The sequence below is a fragment of the Aulonocara sp. 'chitande type north' Nkhata Bay genome, linkage group LG20 (assembly GCF_057382095.1).
Source record: "Aulonocara sp. 'chitande type north' Nkhata Bay isolate Kocher_YH1m ecotype deep benthic linkage group LG20, A_spYH_male_GT1.1, whole genome shotgun sequence".
Lineage (NCBI taxonomy): Eukaryota > Metazoa > Chordata > Actinopteri > Cichliformes > Cichlidae > Aulonocara > Aulonocara sp. 'chitande type north' Nkhata Bay.
In genome coordinates, this window is record NC_141363.1 from 8,345,791 (window position 1) to 8,364,645 (window position 18,855).

The 18,855-nt window shown below is 40.6% G+C and overlaps 1 protein-coding gene across 3 annotated transcripts in view; it reads right to left on the reverse strand.

The window, feature by feature from the left end:
• The window catches only part of sema3b (sema domain, immunoglobulin domain (Ig), short basic domain, secreted, (semaphorin) 3B), a 72,876-nt gene that overhangs the window by 21,641 nt on the left and 32,380 nt on the right, over nucleotides 1-18,855 (reverse strand). For 2 of the 3 annotated variants that reach the window (XM_086276715.1, XM_086276713.1), the window contains exon 2: nucleotides 532-1,044. In XM_086276715.1, the coding sequence (XP_086132841.1) occupies nucleotides 532-715 (184 nt within the window). In that variant the 5' untranslated portion in view covers nucleotides 716-1,044. Of the gene's footprint in view, nucleotides 1-531; nucleotides 1,045-7,772; nucleotides 8,441-18,855 lie in introns of those variants that run through there. The other variant, XM_086276714.1, reaches the window with a different exon arrangement.

Sequence of the window (18,855 nt, forward strand, 5' to 3'; positions counted from 1 at the left end):
TTTGTCATTTGTGTTTCAAATAAAACTAGAATAGTCTTAAGTCTTCTCATAATAAATGCTTCAAGTTACCTTCAGCCCAAATTCAGGCGGGTACATGTCTCAGCTGTGCAAACGGTCTGCAGCCAGCTTCATGGCCTTGGCCAGTTCATTCAGGCTGTAATTACCAGCTTGGTTTATGTGGCTGTGTTGGGCATTGAGCTGCCTTCTTCTAACATACAATACCCAAGATGAAACACAAAACCGTGCTACTGCGTGTTTAAGTTGTGTGTGTGTGTGTTTAAGTTGTGTGTGTGTGTGTGTGTCTATGGCTGTGAATCACAGCAGCCACAAATTACAGTTGGCTACTGTTCAGCTGCATATACTTTCAAAAGGATAAAGCTGAATATTACATGAAACAGAGAAAGTGGGGTGTGTGTGTGCGTGTGGTTTGTGTAGATACTTTTCTAACTATTACGGGCAGTGGAAGAGAGAAATTGCCTTTTTTTTTTTAGAAAGAACCAGAACTTTTATCCTCAAAGCTTTTGTTCTTACCTTTATATGATAACTTCATGCGCGGTGAAGTGGATGATGAAGAGGAGGAGGAAGAAGAAGAAGAAGCTGAAGAGGAGGTGCGGGTCACGGTGCTGGAGGACACATGGGCAGCGGCCAGCCCCAGCAGGAACAGAGAGCTGCAGGTGACCATCGTGGCCACCACCATCATCATCATAGTCATCATCTTGGCAAACGTAAAGCAAACTCCTTTCTTTCAAAAGCGGAGTCTGTCAATTTATTTATTTAAGTTTTAATTTATTAATAGAAGCTATAGTTGTGTCCTGGTTCTGATTCAGTCTTCAGAATCTGTGTGACAGAAGCAGGGACCGGCCTTTTAAGGATTTATTGGAAGGATCCTTGAAAAAGTGTTGGCTTCTATTTTTTTCTCTTCCAGTCTTCTTTTTAGAGTCTCAATAATCAGCGTAACGTCGTTCTCTTGGGACTCTGAAGGATGATCAAGCTGAACTCTCACATCAACGATGGGCCATAAACATTAAACATGGACACATAGACCTGAAAATAAAGACAGAGAAGTAACAAATTTAGAAATATGCACTGCTAGCACACGTGTGCTTATGCCAGGGATGCCCCCATGCACAAACACACACACACACACACACACACACACACACACACACAGCTGTCTGAGGTATTTTTAGTCAGACTCAGATTGATGCTCCTGCCAGGCTATGCTAATGCCAGCCTCCATTATGGCAACACTATAATCTCTTCACATTACAGCAAGACTCAGGGACAGTATCCAAAGCGCGCGCGCACACACAAACACACACACACACACACATAATCTCTGACCTTGTGTGATGAATACTGTGTGTGCGAGATAGAGATATGCTTTGCGCACTGCCAAGCCAAGCGCAAACTCTCCATGTCTGTGGCACTGCCAGCTCACACACACATATACGCATCCAGCACTCACACACTCGCTTGCTTGCTCACACTCTTCCTCGCTCCCTCCACACTGGCAGACAGTGTCACTGAATGAGATCTCTTCATTGTGAGGGACTAATGAGCCGACAGTGATGAAGATGGATGAATGGATGAGCACATCAGTTCTTACAACAGTGTCACTTGTGAGCGAATCCAGCCTCACAAAATGAGCGACTGTTGGCTTCTGATATCAATATTGACTTACACAGTAATAGATAAATGAAATTACAAGTTATTTAGAGATTTACAGTGTTGCTTTTTCCCCAATCTAGTTTACACATGGCTTCTATAATGGTTTTTTTTTCTCGGTCTCCTGATGTATTGGATTTGCGGAAATTAATGAGACAGACTTGCTATTGTTTCAGAAAATTCCCCAATAACATCTTACGGCACTGTCAATGACAAAGCATGAGGGAGGTCAGTGGCTTGTAGTCCTACATCTATATGAATGTTGTGCTGCAAAAAAAAAAAGGGAAAAAAAGTGCGCAGTGAACACACACCTCTCTTTCAGTACTTTGGACTCTGCAGGCAGCAGGAACAATAAAGCCTTTCAGTAGAAACAGTCTCCTTTATTATATTGCACCTCACAGTTGGCACTCAGTAACAGGCAGACAGTTGGCTTTTCCCCTCTTTTCATTTTCAATCTTTACTTATTTTCCTCCTTCTAACAATTACCTCTTTCACTTCCCTTCATCTGTCACCCTCTATAAAAACCCCTCTTGTGTCTTGGCAATAAAATCAGCTGTTCAATAATAATCTGCTCTTTACTGCAGACTAGATCTCCCTGTCTTGACTGGGGCAATATTAGACGTAAAATAACAGTGTCTTTCTTTGCTTGGGATACTTTAAATGAGGGGTAAGGCCAAAAAAGATTTGTGGATATATTTAAACTGCAGTCTATTGCTAGCCATATGTTTTCAACTAGAGCCAAATCAGCTGACTTTGTAATGCACTATAAAGGAATACAACATTTGTTTTCCACTAATAACTACAAAAGATGATCCAAGAGAGAAAAAGATATCAGTCAGAGCAACTAAGAAAAAGAAGAAGCAGTATTTCTCCCTGGAGTAATTTAGATTTGGCAGCATGGCGCTGTACACAGCCCTCCTCACCTTTCTACGACTACAGAAACAATAAGGTGGGAAGAATAGACTAGGCATCTGCAACAACAGACATGATACTGATTGTCAGACACATATGGGTTGATTTTGGATTGTAAAGTGGCTTGCAGATGCAGGCAGAAGTTTAATATCAGAATCTGAGATTTGTCAGCCATTAGTTGTAGTGGGATGCCACTGACCTCAGTGTACGTAGAGGTGTTGTGTCTACGTTCCGCGAGGATGACTGTGTGAACAGAGTGAGGCCTGTCATCACCAACATCATCTCAGCCATATTTAAAGCATGCCAAGCTTTCAAATACGCACTTTGCTCTAAGCTGGAACAACTTTCTTATTAGTTTCAAATTCCTGGTTATCACTGAAAACTAAAGAATCACTTTAAAGCACAATATACATAAGATGAGAAAACACACATACACTATACAGACATAGACCCGTCTGCGCTGTTGGCACAGAGTTTTATGAATAATGGAGCTATTGAAGCGTAGAGACAGGAGAGCTCTCATAAGCTCATGGCTCCCAGGCCACAACACAACAAGACACAGCTTAACAGGAACATAAACTCTCACATAGCCTCCAGTATCTAAACACACGCACATTTGTGAATGGACAAAAGCATACATGCAAGGCTATATCCCAGCACAGCCTGCTATCTGCTACTTTAACTCGCTGTTTTCGAATTGAAGAGGTCTTGGGTGATTTCACAGATGTTCGCTGAGTGCAAAGTTTCCCAGCTAGCATTAAAGAAGTGATCACAAGAGCACTAAACTGTGCTGAGGTCTGTGAAACAGAAAGGCCGAAGCACAAGGCTGCATGTCTATGCACGCTCAAGTTTCTGCACTGAACTGCAAAGATGCTGCAGTATTTCAAGGGGAAGGACATCAGCACTCTCATCAGCTGCAGCTACGTGACACAAGAACAGAAGCGAGCACGCACACGCGCGCAATTCACGTCACACTCCCTGGAAGCGACAAGAGGAGCAGCGAAACCCTCACACTCCTGTTGGCTGCTATAAAAGGAACGACTGGTCCCATTGTTCCTCCGAGACACCCCGAGCTGTGTGTTGCAGTGTTTGTGTGCATCCTATAACTCTTCATGAGTTGAAGAGTCTATTATTGTTCCTCTTCATCACATCACATCACAGCCCTGTGAGCAGGCACACACACACAAACGTTTGTATGTATTCATAAACAAGGATGTAGGAGAATATATCCCCACCTAAAAAACTAGCCCTTCTCAGCACACACACACACACACATGCATGCACATGCAGAGGCAAACACAAAGTCCTTGCATGTTCCATAATGGATCTTAATAATAAAAAAAAGCCATTGGGGCCGCTGACACTTGCATTCAGTTCAGCTTCAATAGACATGGAGCAGCAGCATGCCAAGAGGGAATGGATTAAAAGTAAAGAGAAAGACAGAGAGAGAGAGAGATTCTCGGTGGGGGGGTCTGGGGGGGGGGGGGGGGGGGGGAGCAGGCTGTCCTGTCAAAACCAGAGTAAATTGAGATGGGCAGACAAAGCAGCCCGCCTCCAGGGTGAAACGGCTTTTTCAGAGTGGGGTTAGAGTGCAACTTTACTGTATTGTATGCAGTAATGAATAAATGGATATCTGCAGTTTAACCTGTAGACCACCACTGCCACAGGTCACAGTGGAGATCAAGAGCAAGCCGAGCCAGAGGGGGAAACAATGAGGGTCAGATATATGAAGAGACAGGTAGGTGAAAAGGAAGCAAAGACAAATAAAAACATTACAGAGGGAAGAATGAAGAGATGACAAAATGATGTAGAGACAGAAGGCAAGAAGTTGTTGAGAGGCCGGTTAAGAGAGGGGAATCACAACAGGAGCAGAGCAAGGAAAACGTGTGAAAAGAGTTGAAAGATGAATTGTGGATGAAGCAGTAAGGCAATGTGAATGAAAGGGAGAGGAAAGGAGAATTAGAAGTCTAAAAGGAGGGAGAATGGGGAGGGGAGAATTGAAAAGGCAGGGAAAGACAACAAAAGAGAGAACGTGGAAAGGAGTGAACAAAACAACAGGATATAGACATTTCTGCACTTCAACCCTGCAGCCAGCCTGCATGCATGCAGTCTTACAAAAAAGGAGAATGCAGCAGAGGTAGGGAGGGAGGAATGGAGAAGAAACAAGTGAGGCAGGAGGTGATGGAGAGAAAGGAGCCAATTGTTTCTCCCCTAGGGGAAAAAAAGAGTTCCCTGGCCTGTGAGCAATAAGTCTAAGCCTCCCTGCAAGTGAGAAATGAAAAGCGGGAGGGATGGATGGATGATGATGAAGAATAAGTGGAGAGGGTGAGGAGGGGAGGGAGAGCTTTACAGAGCAAAATAGCTGTAACAGCAGGTAACTGGTGGCTTTTGCACCAGTTAATTTGCTAAGGGGGCGACAGATGGGACGAGCGACGGGGTGAAAGAGAATACAGTAAGATTTTTTTTTAAAAGTTCGTATGTAATTCAAAGCTCTCACTTGAATTCTCTGTTTCTTACAAAGTGTGTTTTACATATGAATGAGGAATACGGCAGGAGAACAGCATAGGAGTTCCATGTATTTTTCCATAGTTCCATCTTATTTTATGATTTTTAGCTCCCCAACTCGGTCAGGTTTAAGAAAAGACTTGGCTCACTGTGAAAGAGATACTTGCTTATCATCACGGTGATGAGTCCCCCTCCCATCTATACTATCTAATTTGATTGGTTTTCTGTGGAGCACTGAATGCAGGAAAGCAGTCAGTGCTATGGAAAACATATGTTGGCACACAAAAGCCTTTATTAAAAGTCAGTCCAGAGAAAGATCTGCTTCTCTCCCATTATCACTGACAATGCAGCTCCTTTAATCTATGGCTATTTATAATTATGTGTACTGCTGAATTGTGAAATAGTGGAAGTAAATCAGAGGAAGGGAAGGAATGCAAGAGAGAAGACAGTAGAGGATGGACGCAAAGAGCGAGAAGAAGGTTAAGAAGAGGGCTGGTAAGGTGAACAGATAAGTCTTTTCCAAAGAAACCAAGATGTTTTTCCAGAAATACTATAAAGTCTATAGTTTTGAAATCATATGACCACATAAAAGAGTTAACTGCATTCTCATTGAAACATGTCATTTTGACATAATAAAACACATCTGAAAAGAATTGAAGCTGGAAGCACAAATGTTATGCCACCAGCTGTTTTCCTTCTGGTTATTTACTGCTGTTTTAATCAAATTCAGAAATTGTTTTGCAATAAATTTGACTCATGTATTGATGAAGTGATCATAATACGTGTCAGAACGCAAAGCACTAATAGTCTGAGTCACATTATTTTTCTCGGATTAAAAGGATAAATATTAACTAGTGACAGCTAAGTCACTAGTAAGGAAATGGTATTCAGGGTGTAAATGTGATGGTTAGAGTGAACCCATCCAGGGACCGAATGCATCTGTACAATATATAGTAGCATAGTATAGTGAGCATGTCAAATCGTGGACCTCCAATCTAAGTTACCACCTTGGCATTTAAAGAATACTTTTTAAAGCACAGTTGTGTTTTGATTCAGTTCTGACTGAAAAATTTTGGCTTGCCAGTTTTTGCCCCATTTCCAAGAATGAAAAGAAGCACGGAAGCAGAAAGTCTTAGATGTGTGAACGGGGCAGGTGATGCAGGGAGGCGTTGCTTAATGTAAATGCTGCAGACTTTAACAAACAAATTCTACAAGAGTCATGCAAAACTGTGACTTTAACCATGAATACAGCTGTGACAGCGCTTTGGTCTGAAGCATGACAGCGTTTTGCTTTTTCTGGGAAGGACAACGAGGTGCGCAGCGCTTCATTTCCCTTGATAACTATAAAAATAAACATTCATAAAGACAGACCACCTATAGTGAAAAAGCAGTAAGTTGAAATGATGGTTTTCTGCTATAATTATGATATAAATGGCCCATAAATGTAAAAAAATTACAACTAAAAGTTGAGTTGAAAAACTTTTAAAGTACATAGGAAAAAAGGGCACAAGCCTGAGTCATATGAAGGCTACAAAAGAATTTAATAAGCATCTCAGAAGTTCATTCTTATTTGAAGTGTTTTAAGTCTTTGGGCAATGCTAGTCATAGAAGCAAAGTGAAGCTTCACACACACACACACTCAACAGAAACAAAGTAAGCCCTAGCTTTAAGCCAAAAGTGAGCACCGGTCTTTATGGGATTTAAGCTGAAACATATTGAGAAAGAAAAGCGAAACAGTCTGAAGCAGAGTCCTCGGGTCCCTTTAAAAGAGTGTAAGTGAATGAAGGAGCTGGAGATGCTGTGGCAGTCCGCTGGTCCTGAGCCATTTGGCCCAGCATCACAAATGGAAAACTTCCCAGTCTACAAACCCCATGGCTAGCATTTATTCAGTTTGACTATTCTTATTATTCAGAGTGTGAAGGGAAAAAATAAATATTGAAACTGGAGTCACTAAAACTTGCTAATTGGGTGTTTGCTGTCCTCACTAATTATGCTCATGCTCATACCGGTCTCATTTGTGAGGATGGATAACTTTTCAGTCTTTCACCAGTTTTGCCTGTATCGCCGGGATGGGAAGAGGTGATTGGAGTGATACTACTGAAGAAAGAAATCTGCTTAATTACTGTGGGAAAATTGCCTTGCGGTCATGCAGCTTAAATCTCTCATCTCATGGAAGAAACTCTGAAATAAGAGATAATGAAGGAGTCACTAAGGCGAGGGCAGCCTGCTGGTCCCTGGTAGCTAGCCATTTGGCTGTGTTAAGCCCTGAAGCAGCAGTAAGGCGAGACCTTACAGAGCAGCCTCTGGTCTCCTGACTGGATCTGCTCCAAACTGTTCCCAGAGGAAAGACAACTCAGTTGACTCTCTCAAATGAAACAACAGAGCAGATTTCAAGTAAACACTCTGAGAGAAATCCCACATGTCATCGGCATGACTTTTAGAAAGATATTTTAGTTTTGAAGTGGTGCGGGATAAGCAGTGCTGCACGTGGTGGTCATGTCACAGGCACAGCAGGCTCAGGGAACCGGGAACTTAACGGCACAGCAGGAGTCATGATTTCATTATTACTTCATCTACAAGTTAAGTCCGTTTGTGGTTGGAAGTGTCTTTCACTAAACTGAACTAATTTTATTGACTTTACGGACTTAAATGGTGATCTTACTGGAACAGAGTCCAAATTAACTTACCTGCCTATCCGTTTCCAGGGGAACCAAATTCCACAGGAGTTCAGAACATTCCAGGTCGGGATCAGCATCCACCTGAGCCCAACATGCCTCTGGCAGCGCAGACAGTATCCATTGTTACCACACTGTTCTGTTTCATTTTACTTTCTCATAGTCTTTCCTCTACTTATATGCAGAAATCACTGAACACAAACCTTTTCAGTTTTTGTTGCGTGCTTTCAAAAACCCATTCCCAAGATTTTTCATATCTGATTTAAGCAAGAAAGATAAGACAAGTTATGGAGTAATGAAAAAACAGTTACTGACCAGTCCAGAAAGTGAGAGCTGAGATCAGCTAAACAGGTGGAAATACCTGAAAAATACTTTTAAGAAATCTGATTAAAAAAAATAGAAAAAAATAATTTATTTCCAGTTATGGGAATGGTGCATGAACAGAAAGAGAATAACAGCAGAGTTCCACTGTGGTGCAAAATATGTCCAGTGAGTCTTCAAAAAGTCCAAAAAGTAAGTAAGTGAAGTTAAAAAGCAGCAAAGCGAGATCTGAGTATTCCCCCTGCCTGCAGTCAGCTCCACTGATGAACGGCTGCACTTCAGCTCTACTTACAAAAACACACAAGCCTGTACACACACATAAAACTCTTCTTAACACATGCATGCAAGGAGTTCACACATACACGGAGTTTTCGCAGCAGCTGAGCAGAGTAGACTTGCTCAGAGGCAGAGCGGGCTGGGATAATGGACTTAATTCAAGGGAGGGAGAGAGAGATAGAGGGAAAACGTGAGAGAGAGAGAGAGAGAGAGAGAGAGAGAGAGAGAGAGAGAGAGAGAGAGGGAGGGGTTGAAGAAAAGGTGGGAGGTTAAAGGAGGGGCGTCAAAGGGGGCAGAGACACACACTGAGCTGTCCGTAGTGTGTGTGGATATGCTACTGTGTATCTGTGATGGGACCTGGCTGAAACGTTTTCTTTTTCAGAGTCCATCATTACCATTACCAACATTTTTTCCACTGTTTCAGGTTAAACTGCTTCCACTTATTCTACAGCTGTTCTAATGCAGCTGTTCTAATGCAGCTGTTCTAATGCAGCTGTTCTCAGTCTTTTTCTGACACGCAATGCTTCAGAAGCCAAAAGCCTCGCCACCCACCTGATAATTTATTTAGAACTGATGTTAAAATTTTGCTTAAATATAGTTGGCTAAACCAGTTTTCATACAAAAATGCATACTTGTTCAATTGAATTTTACCATTTTTTTTGCCTAGCCATCGACACCCAACCTGAATGGCTCTCTGCAACACCAGTGTGGCCCAGTCCACGGTTTGAGAGCTACAGGTCTAATGGTATGAGCCTTAAGAATTCATGCTACCAGCTGTTATCCCAATAAACCAGTCAGATTTTCTTCTTTTCACATTGCTTTTGCGTTGCATTTTGTGACATTCTATTAAAAACTGTTTGGTTTGGTTTGGTTTGGTGCGTTCCTGGTGTTGTTACATGCACATAAACATGCGAGCTCAGGTGAGCCTTGAAACAGGGTTATATGTGCTGTGAGACGTGACTTGACACTTACAGTGAATGACTCATGGCTTGGTTTACTGATGCATTTAGATAAGAGATCAGTTAAAGTCACTATAAACACACAGAGAAACAGAGATTTCCAGATACATAAGAGTGACTCAGGCTGATGCGGAGAACACGTACGCTGAAGCCGGTAAGAGGGTAATTGGCACACATTTATAGAACATGAGGGTTTACATCATTCAGACACATATCAGAGTTGAAGCTTTGGTCAACCATTCATGATGCCCGGGCTTTTGAATACACAAATTCATAAATATGCTTCTTTTTTTCAAACAGCTTACATGTGTTTTAGGTTTACAGATGGACCAAAAATGTATATTTTGCAAAATCTTTAGTGACAGTCTTTGATGTGATGGTGGGCTCAGAAGCCTTGTCTTCTCTCTCTCTCTCTCTCTCGCTCTCTGGGGTCAGTCTCTATATGGTAAGCTACAATGTATTCCTTTGATACATTTTCACGGGGAAAAAAGTATAAAAGCATTCATTCAACTGCAACAACTCCTCCAGGACGATGTTTTCGTCCGTCCATTCAAACAGAACGGTCAGTACATCCCAAATACTCCAAGGCAGGACCAGAGCGTTGTTGGAGTTTGGTCATTTCCAAAGGCTTTTTAATGTATTAAGCTAATCACAGAGCTTTCACAGCCTCCTTTCAAAAACCTGAAAGCTCACAGAGTTTCACTTTTGACAATTTAGATGTTTGATACCGATAAAAGATGTGAGTATGTAGTTAAATGTAGTTCCTGACATACAGGATTTTCAACAAGGACATACAAGACTTCAAGTTACTACTGGCTAGCTGGAAATACAGTGCACACTGACTGATTACAGTATATGACTTCTATCTGCATCAAATGTTTCCTTCAAGAAGCCACTGAAACTTCAAGTTTGGAATTCAATTCTAATTTAATTTACTGCTGTTAAAGTCAATCTCAGTAAGAGTAGCTACACTTTAGAGCTGAGCTAATGGAAATTCTAATAAACAAAGAAATAAATGAAAAGTTTTAACGAGAGAAGTTTTTACCAAGGCAGTACAAACTGATGCCTTGCTAACTAGGTGGGCAGGACAGTCGCAGAGGGTGCCATTTCTTTATTTAGTTAGTTATTTTTTCAACTTCTAATGTAGGAGGTTTTTTTGCCCATCAGTAAGATATTTCACTCATAAGATGTAAAGCACTCTGTAGGGCCTGTCTACTGAAAGTGTAGCACTCACAGTCACATTGTGTTGTGCATCTTCTTCTCTGTTGTCCCACTCCTTTAGTCTTCATTCCAGTCGCAGGTGGCATACTGTGCCTGGCAACCCTGACCCACACACACTCATACACTCTCTCACACACCTAGAAAACCCCTTTCACCAGGTCATGGGTCTCACATTAGGGGTTCACTGAAGTTTGTGTGTGTGTCTTGTCTCCCTGATTGCTCGCAGTTTTACAAACAATGCACACTTATCTTCAGCGCTTTAAAGACTTTCATGCACACTGCCATGAGTACAATTAAAGCTATATGTATGTTTTCAGCCCACCACCCGCCCCCTGCTGACCCGTCTGTCATAAACTAGTCTGATGTCTCTACAGGCTGTGCAGTGAGCTCTGTGTCCCAACAAAGGCTTTTGTCCCAGCTGAAGCTTGTGAGCTATTGAAGATGAGGGCTCAGTTTCCTAATAGCGTCTTAGTGAATCTTTGTTTTATTACAAGTCACTGAACTGAAATGATTTTTAGATTGCCCGGGATCACCATCAGACAAGTGTCTCCCACGCAGGGGTCTTCATTGTGCTCTGCAGTGCTGTGAACAAGTATTTGGCCCATTTGGAGATCTACGTTTCTTTGCATATTTGTCACACTTAAACGTTCCAGATCAAAGAAGCTTTACTATTAGGCAAAGATAACCAGATGAAATACAAAATGCAGTTGTTAAATTGTGAACAGTGGCACCAAGAGCAACATCTAAAGCACTGCAGGCCTCACTTGCCTCAGTTAGTGTAGTCTACATGATTCAGTGATAAGAAAGAGACTGGGCTCAAAGGAGAAAAACCACTGCGGACCAAAAACAACACAAAGGTTAATGTCACATTTGCCAAAAAAAATATTCTTGATAATCCCCAAGACTTTTAGGAAAATATTCTGTGGGCTGACAAGACAAAAGTTGAACTTTTTAGAAGGTTTGACTCCAGTTACATCTGGTGTAAAACACAGCATTTCATATAAACAACATCATAGCAGGGTGGTGGTAGTGTGATGGTCTGGGCTGCTTTGCTTCTTCAGGACCTCCTATAACTCGCTCTAACTGATCCAAACATGAACTCCTTACCAGTTATCTCAAATGCTCGACTGCAGTTCTGGCTTTGCAGGTTTTACACTTAATGAACGTAATCATCTAAAAAGTGTTTTGTATTTACTCAGGTTATCATTGTCTAATACTAACATTTGTTTGATGATCTGAAACAAGTGTGACAAACTATGAAATCATAAATAATTAAAAAATGCTTCTTCATGACACGATGCTTATTACTCGCAGTAAAATATAGATACAGGCAGTAATTTAGATTCAATAGTTTGTTACAAAAACAGGGTTTGCTGAGCTAAAGTGTGTTAACTGGATTGAGTTTCATAAGCTGAGGGTGGGATTTGGTTGTGTTAGTTTCATGTTGTGTAATCAGACTGGAGAGCCTAGGACTTAATTCGGCTATTGTATGTATTTAAGACCATTTAAGCAGTGCACGTTATGTGGGCATGATTTCTAATTTGACTATAATGAAATAATTAATTATACTTTGACAGATGTTCCTTTCATATATAGTTATTCATAGAGCGACACATTATTTCTAATCCTCGCCCTCATGAAAGATTTCTTCATTTGATGAATCAGAAACATTTATAGTGTTTTTGAAATATGCTTAGTGCATATTTTATGACACAAAAATATTTATCTTTTTCTAAGATTACAGAAATGGATCCACAGACTCCTGGTTTCTTAGGATGATTAATTAACTTTACCATGTCTCTGTGTTATATAAAGCACCGTATTTATGATGGACGGCATGATAAACCATGACCACCAAAAGCTAACACTTTGAATTACATCAGTCCTGAAAAAATAAGAAGAAATTGCTTAAGCCTGCATATATATCACCTTTATATTGTAGAAGATTGTAGTTTTTAGATGTAGTTTCTTTATGGAAACATGTTACTCAGCTGTGAGAACAGCACTAATACTGATGTGGAACAACAGAAGCTGCCTAAAGCTCTGCTGCCTACAACTTCTGGTGCTTGAAAAAAGTACAGCCAGGCTAGAGTCTGGCTTCTTGTCCTTAAGGCCAAACCCCAGAATAAGTCTGCAAGGTAGCCAGATTATTTAATGGCATGAGGCATCCACACTACTAATATTAATGTAGCGATGAAACATTTCTGAGGAAGGATTTCTGAAGGAAACTGTAAAGAAACCAGCCAGAAACAAAGAAAATCTGCCAGTGCTTCTACACTTCATTGAAGTTCATGACGCCATACTGACTTTAAAAGGTGCACCCATTAGCATGAGTGCTGAGGGAAGCAGTGGGTTGCTGTTGGAAGGAAATTACTTGGCCAAATATTGAACCTTGTGGTAATTTCAACAATCTTAACAATAAAATGCATACATGTTCAATGCAGCAGTGAACTTCACTGGTCCTGGGCTTTACAGGGCATCTTATAGCTGTGTCCAGTTTGAGCAGCTTCCTGTTTCTCAAAAGAGAAGGCAAGCACTGGCAAGTAACTCATTTTAGTTCAGTTAACTGGACATGGCTTTTGAAAAATCTTAATGCATCTGGTGAATTGTCACTAAATTGTCACACAGTTGCAATAAGGCCACATGACCGTTTAACAGATGGTCGAGTGTTTATCTGAAATCGAGACTGGAGAATTGTTTCAGCAGAGGCTCCTTTCCTACTTATAGATGAAGATGGGTGAGGAACCCAGAATAAAACTTCACGCACTTTTTGGCATTCACTGCGACCAGTGACCATACATCCATTCTCCTAAACAACTCTTTCAATTTATCTGGAAACTGAGACGAATTTGCACACGTGCATTACACTGCTGCTGCACCCTGACGTGGAATGTTATGAAAATCCTCGAGGACAGCTGCACGGTCCAATAGACTCTTCAAGAGTAACAGGAAACAATAGTTTCAATTGGCCTACATCCACAGTGGACCAACCGTACCCTGAAAACTGATCTGAGACTAGAGTGACACCTGCTAGCGGCGTCGCATCATAAACATTTGCTCAACAGATGCATAAATATGAGGGCCGAGATGCCACGGCTGCAAAAGTAGAGCATAAAATAACACTGATCCAAAACAAGAGCTTTGCTTTTTCTCTTTGTGTTTTGAAGGCTATGTGCGTGTCGCGCACTGACCCAACATAAAACAAATGCCAGGACTAAGTGCACTATTAGCGTCATTACAACTGTCGAGTCCATTCTGCCAGTTGTATCGCCATACCGATCTTATCTATTTGCATGTGTGTGTTTGCGTATGTGTGAATTTATGTTTAAAAGCAGGAGTTGAACCATTTGTCTACTGTTCAGCAACACTTGTAGCCATATACAAGTGTTTCTAAACAGCAGAAAACTCCCATTCTTGCTGGGAATTATGGTTTTTACTACGACTTGAAATAAAACAAAGATGATAAAGAAAAAAAATGAACAATAGAGCCTAGGGGAAAAAGAGAAGATAAAAAAATTTGGATCTGTCTTTATGTTCATGTTAGCTAACTATTAGCTGTATTATATGTGCCCCAGTGGGTTATCCATGACACGGTCCCCTGACCTTCTGACACCGTAGGGATTACGGGGGCCCCACTGGGAAAGTGGCAGGAATGAAAGAGAGAGAGAACGAGAGCGAGAACGAGAGAGAGTTACAGTTAGAGGGATGCTAGCTTCCTTTGGGGCACAAACCTGTAATCCTCCCTTTTTTGCTTTGATGTGATCACACCCAACTGAAAGGATGAAGGAGGGCGGGAAGTGGGGTGTGTGGTGTTGGAGGACTGGTGGGTGTGGGGACTGACTGGAGTGCCAGGAGGCTCAGAGGTGGGACACACACACACACACACACACATACACACACTCTCACAGGCATGCAGTCACACACCATCTGGTTCAGAGGGTCATCGGGTGGATAAGACCACCATCAAACATAAGCAAGGCTCTGGTGACACATTTTCACACACACACATTCACATAGCGAGCAGGCTCTGGAGGTCACCGACTGGATTACAGCACCTTGCATGACCAAGGCTTTGTCTTTTTCACACAAATATAGTTTTACACACACACACAGCTTGACAGCACATCAACTACTTCTCAGTGGAATGCACATTTCTGCACTAGTTCCCACCACTATTAAATCTCAATGACTAATCGGGAGATAATGAAGGTCTAGTTCAACTAGTTTTGGACAAAAAGATAAAAAAATATATATATATATTAAAATCATTTTCAGTCAACATTGATTGTGACAGTTGCTATTCTGCACTGAGGGCACATGTCGCAGTTGATGTATTATTTTTTTAATGTAATTATAAGTTTTGGGTTGTGCGCTCTGTTATTGGATTGTCACACTGACAGTTGAAATACTGTATTATGATGAATCAGCATACTCACTAAGACATCGGTGCACAAAATCGGACTAAAGGTACTAGTTTTTTTATTAAATACAGACGAATGTTACAGTCATATTTACAGGCACAGGGTGCTTCTGAGCCAGATGTTCTACAAAGGGCCCTGTAATTCTGAGCTCCACTTTAATCAAAGTGGTGCTGTCGGTGCACTGTTACTATTTCGGAGGAAAATTCTACAGATCACAGTGAAGATTGGATAAAAGACAAAAAATGGGGAAATCACCTACTTAAAGACAGCCTTGAAACTTCAGCCCGCACGCAGACAGTCAAACACACATTTTTTAGAAGCCCGCACATGTATCAGTGCCTGCATGCTATAAAATGATGCCACAAGTTATTTTTATTTACACAGAAGCTTTGAAATTCTGCCTTTAATATTCTGAATATATTTCTCATATCATGCCTGTCGCATGGTCCATTCATATACATCTCATACACATACCTCCTCCTTTTGTGATTCAACTCAACCTGTTCCTCGAGTCTGATGTGAATCTCTGTGATAAAAATGAGGATGCAGACTTTTTCTAGTACAGAAAATGTTGCTTCTAATGAGTCACTGCGGCAGATAAGATCAGCGAATTCTGCTTTTAGCGCACATTTCACATAGTGCCAAATATGTTAGTGGATGTTACATGTATATATTAGGATTAAAAGCAAATCTGTAGGCCAGCATTTGCTCATTAAAATGAAGAATATTTTCTCTGATAACTGTAGTGATTAAATGAACCAGTGGTTGCAGCCGATCTGGGATCGGTAATATCGTCCCACGGACATGTCTTTTTATTACAAAAGTTGTCCAATTCACAAGCTGTTGTTGACACAAATTGAGACTTAGAGGGACTTGGATTGCAGAGACAGTTTTGCTGACATACAGGCTGAAGGAAATGTGGCACGCAGATACTACTGCAGTACTGCTGTGCTGCCTCGTTAGGACCTGAGCCGTGATAGCAGTGAGCAGATCCAGTGAAATGATTCCTGATCCTGATGGGCACTGATCCACCCAGACAGGCCACTCTCAGCATCTTCGAGGATTTATCACACACTCACATAAACGCAGCCGCATGAAAAGACACACTTTCTTGAGGGGATGTGGAAACACTAGAATGTGCAGTTATTAGTGTGACAGTTTGCACATTTGCCCCGCCCCAGAGAAAATCTAACAAGCTTAGTAATGAACAGATCTAATGGCACCAGCTGACAAAGTTGCTCAATTTAATATGATGTATAAGTAGAACAAAGTACTGTATGAATGCCATTTTCAATGGGTGAATATAACTTGCAATAAAAAGTATTTATTCAGTCACACTACAGTGAAAATAGGACAGAAACCTGAATCACTAGACAGACAGTACTCATCCACTGATTGAATCATATTTATCTGTATTCTGCAAATTGATTCGAGTAGACGGGCAACCAGCTGGTTCCAACAGCATCTTGGTGATCACTTTTAATCATGATTGCACAAGTCCCTCAGTTTGTCAGTCACAGACAAATTGTCAAAGGTCCGCAAATAACTCCATTATAAATGCAGACATATAATGCAGAGTTACTCTGCACTGATGGGCAAGACTCATCTCTGACTTAAACTGGTTTATTCTGATTATTTCTGCATGAAAGAAAGGTTTCTAAGCACCTGCATCATTTTTATGTTAAGCCTGTTTCCATCTGTGGGGAAATTTCTGGATTTTTGTTTTAAATCTATGAAGTTTTTCCTGAATTCTGAATAAAAGTGGTCTATGCAGATTTCTCTTTGCATTTCCTTGATTTATCACAATTATTTGCCATATTTTTAGAAACAGGATGCATGTAACTGACCGTATTCAATCATAGCAGACTTACTCAGTCTTACTGTAGTTTTACTGCTGTCTCAATCGCAATAATTCTGGTCATCCCACAAATTTTAATAATGTGTATTAGTCCTATTTTTGCTACTGTGTGACAGTTTTGCTTTTCAGAATTTTTATTAAAGCTTGAAATTTTTCTTCAGTGCCACTAAATACATATATAAACACAATGAAGAAATGTCTCTGTACAGCTTGGCTATACCTTACAAAATCCCTTTTTTAATGAAGTGTATTATAATTAACCACATTCTGAGTAACTGAGTGAGTTTACTATTCATAATCCAATTTCCCGATTTCAAGATTATGCATGCTACATGCTATTATATACGGAAGAGGATTAGGGCCACTGGAAAAAAAAAGTGGGCACATCTTTTTTTTCCTTCTTTTCTGAGAAAAAATTCAGAATTCTGACTTTAATCTCAGAATTCTGAGATTAAAGTCAGAAAAAAAAAAAATATATATATATATATACACAAATGCATTACAACCCATTTTCAGTACCTGACACTGTGAACAAACCCTTGACTTTCACAAAACTTGACATGCCAGACGCAGAGGGCCAGAGGGCAACATTGAAGGGCTTCAGCTTTTCATAATCAAAATTTCACTTTTCTGTAAATTAGGCAGTCAAAACAGCTGCTCACAAAACAAACAATTAGACAAAAACACGCATATACACTTATTTCTCAGGTGCACTGACAGCTGTCTGTGTCTGTCAGGGAAGAGAAATCCCCACCATCAACCAGTAATTGAGGATAGTTAGAGGGGGAGAAAAAAAGTGTGTCGAATGAATAAAGGAGTGGGTGGGAGATGCAGGAATGGATGAGTGGAAGGTTAAATGAAATGTAATAGTTATACAATTATTATTAAGGCCACCCATAACGTATGTGGAAATATAAAAACAAATACATGATAATCATTCATCAAATTGAAAAATTAAGAAAGTATGTAAATAAAATAAAAAAGGAGAGACTTGCTGCAGACTTGTGCGCCTGTTGTGTTACATTTTAAAATGTCCACCTCTCCCGCACTGCAGGGCTTTTCACTGCTGAAGGTGGAAACATGTCATGACACACGAGTTTCCTTGGTGATATCCATCCTAGAGCGAACACAACTCTGTAGGTCGACCACTAATGCACTGACAAGGGCATGATCTTGCACCAGACCGCCACCCATTAACACAGGCAGCTGTTTGTTCAAATGCACAGCCAAGGCGCAGTTTATGCTGCAGGCAATCGAAGGATATTTCTCTGTGATGTTGAATACAAACTTTACTTGTACAGCAGAGCTCTTAATCTTCAAAACCTAAAACATTTCAGTTTCAGACTATTTTATTTCATGGTACTGTAAGTAATATCATGTGAACATTTCAAGGCCGTTAATTACTGTCTTACTGCAGGTCAGAATGGTTACAGAAAAATACGCAGCAGTAATACTGGGTTTCTCTGAGTTTTTGAGACCAAGTTCTAATTCAGGAAGACAGCAGTTAACATCTGCATAGGAAAACATGTATCTACTAAAATAAATAACTTCAAATCCAAAAATGTACTTAGTAAACATAGCACTGCCAGAAAGCTTCCCTGGCAGCACAAGAGAAATAAAGAGTTATATTGCTAACCTCATACATACATGTTAGGGGTTACAATCTGACACACAAAGTATCTAGTAGTGCATTAAATATGGGCACCAAAAAAACTTGCATAACACCAAGCAGAAGTTTGAAAAATCAAAATGTGAAAACACTGTTACCATGCTAAGAAACTTTCTTTTGCAGCGGTGAACACAACGCTCTGCCTCACAATGTTTTTTAGCTGCTCTTTATTTTATGCAGATGATACACTTCTTTTCTACTCTACATTCCATCAGCAAGTCTACAGTAAGCCAACAGGATCATGGTTTAATTCGTCCCTAAACTCCCCTCATGCTCTTTGTGCTATTTCATAAGAGAAGATCTCCAGCAAATAATTGGTACTAATAACATCTGACAGCAATAGAGTTAAAGTATTTGCAGTGATTTTTAA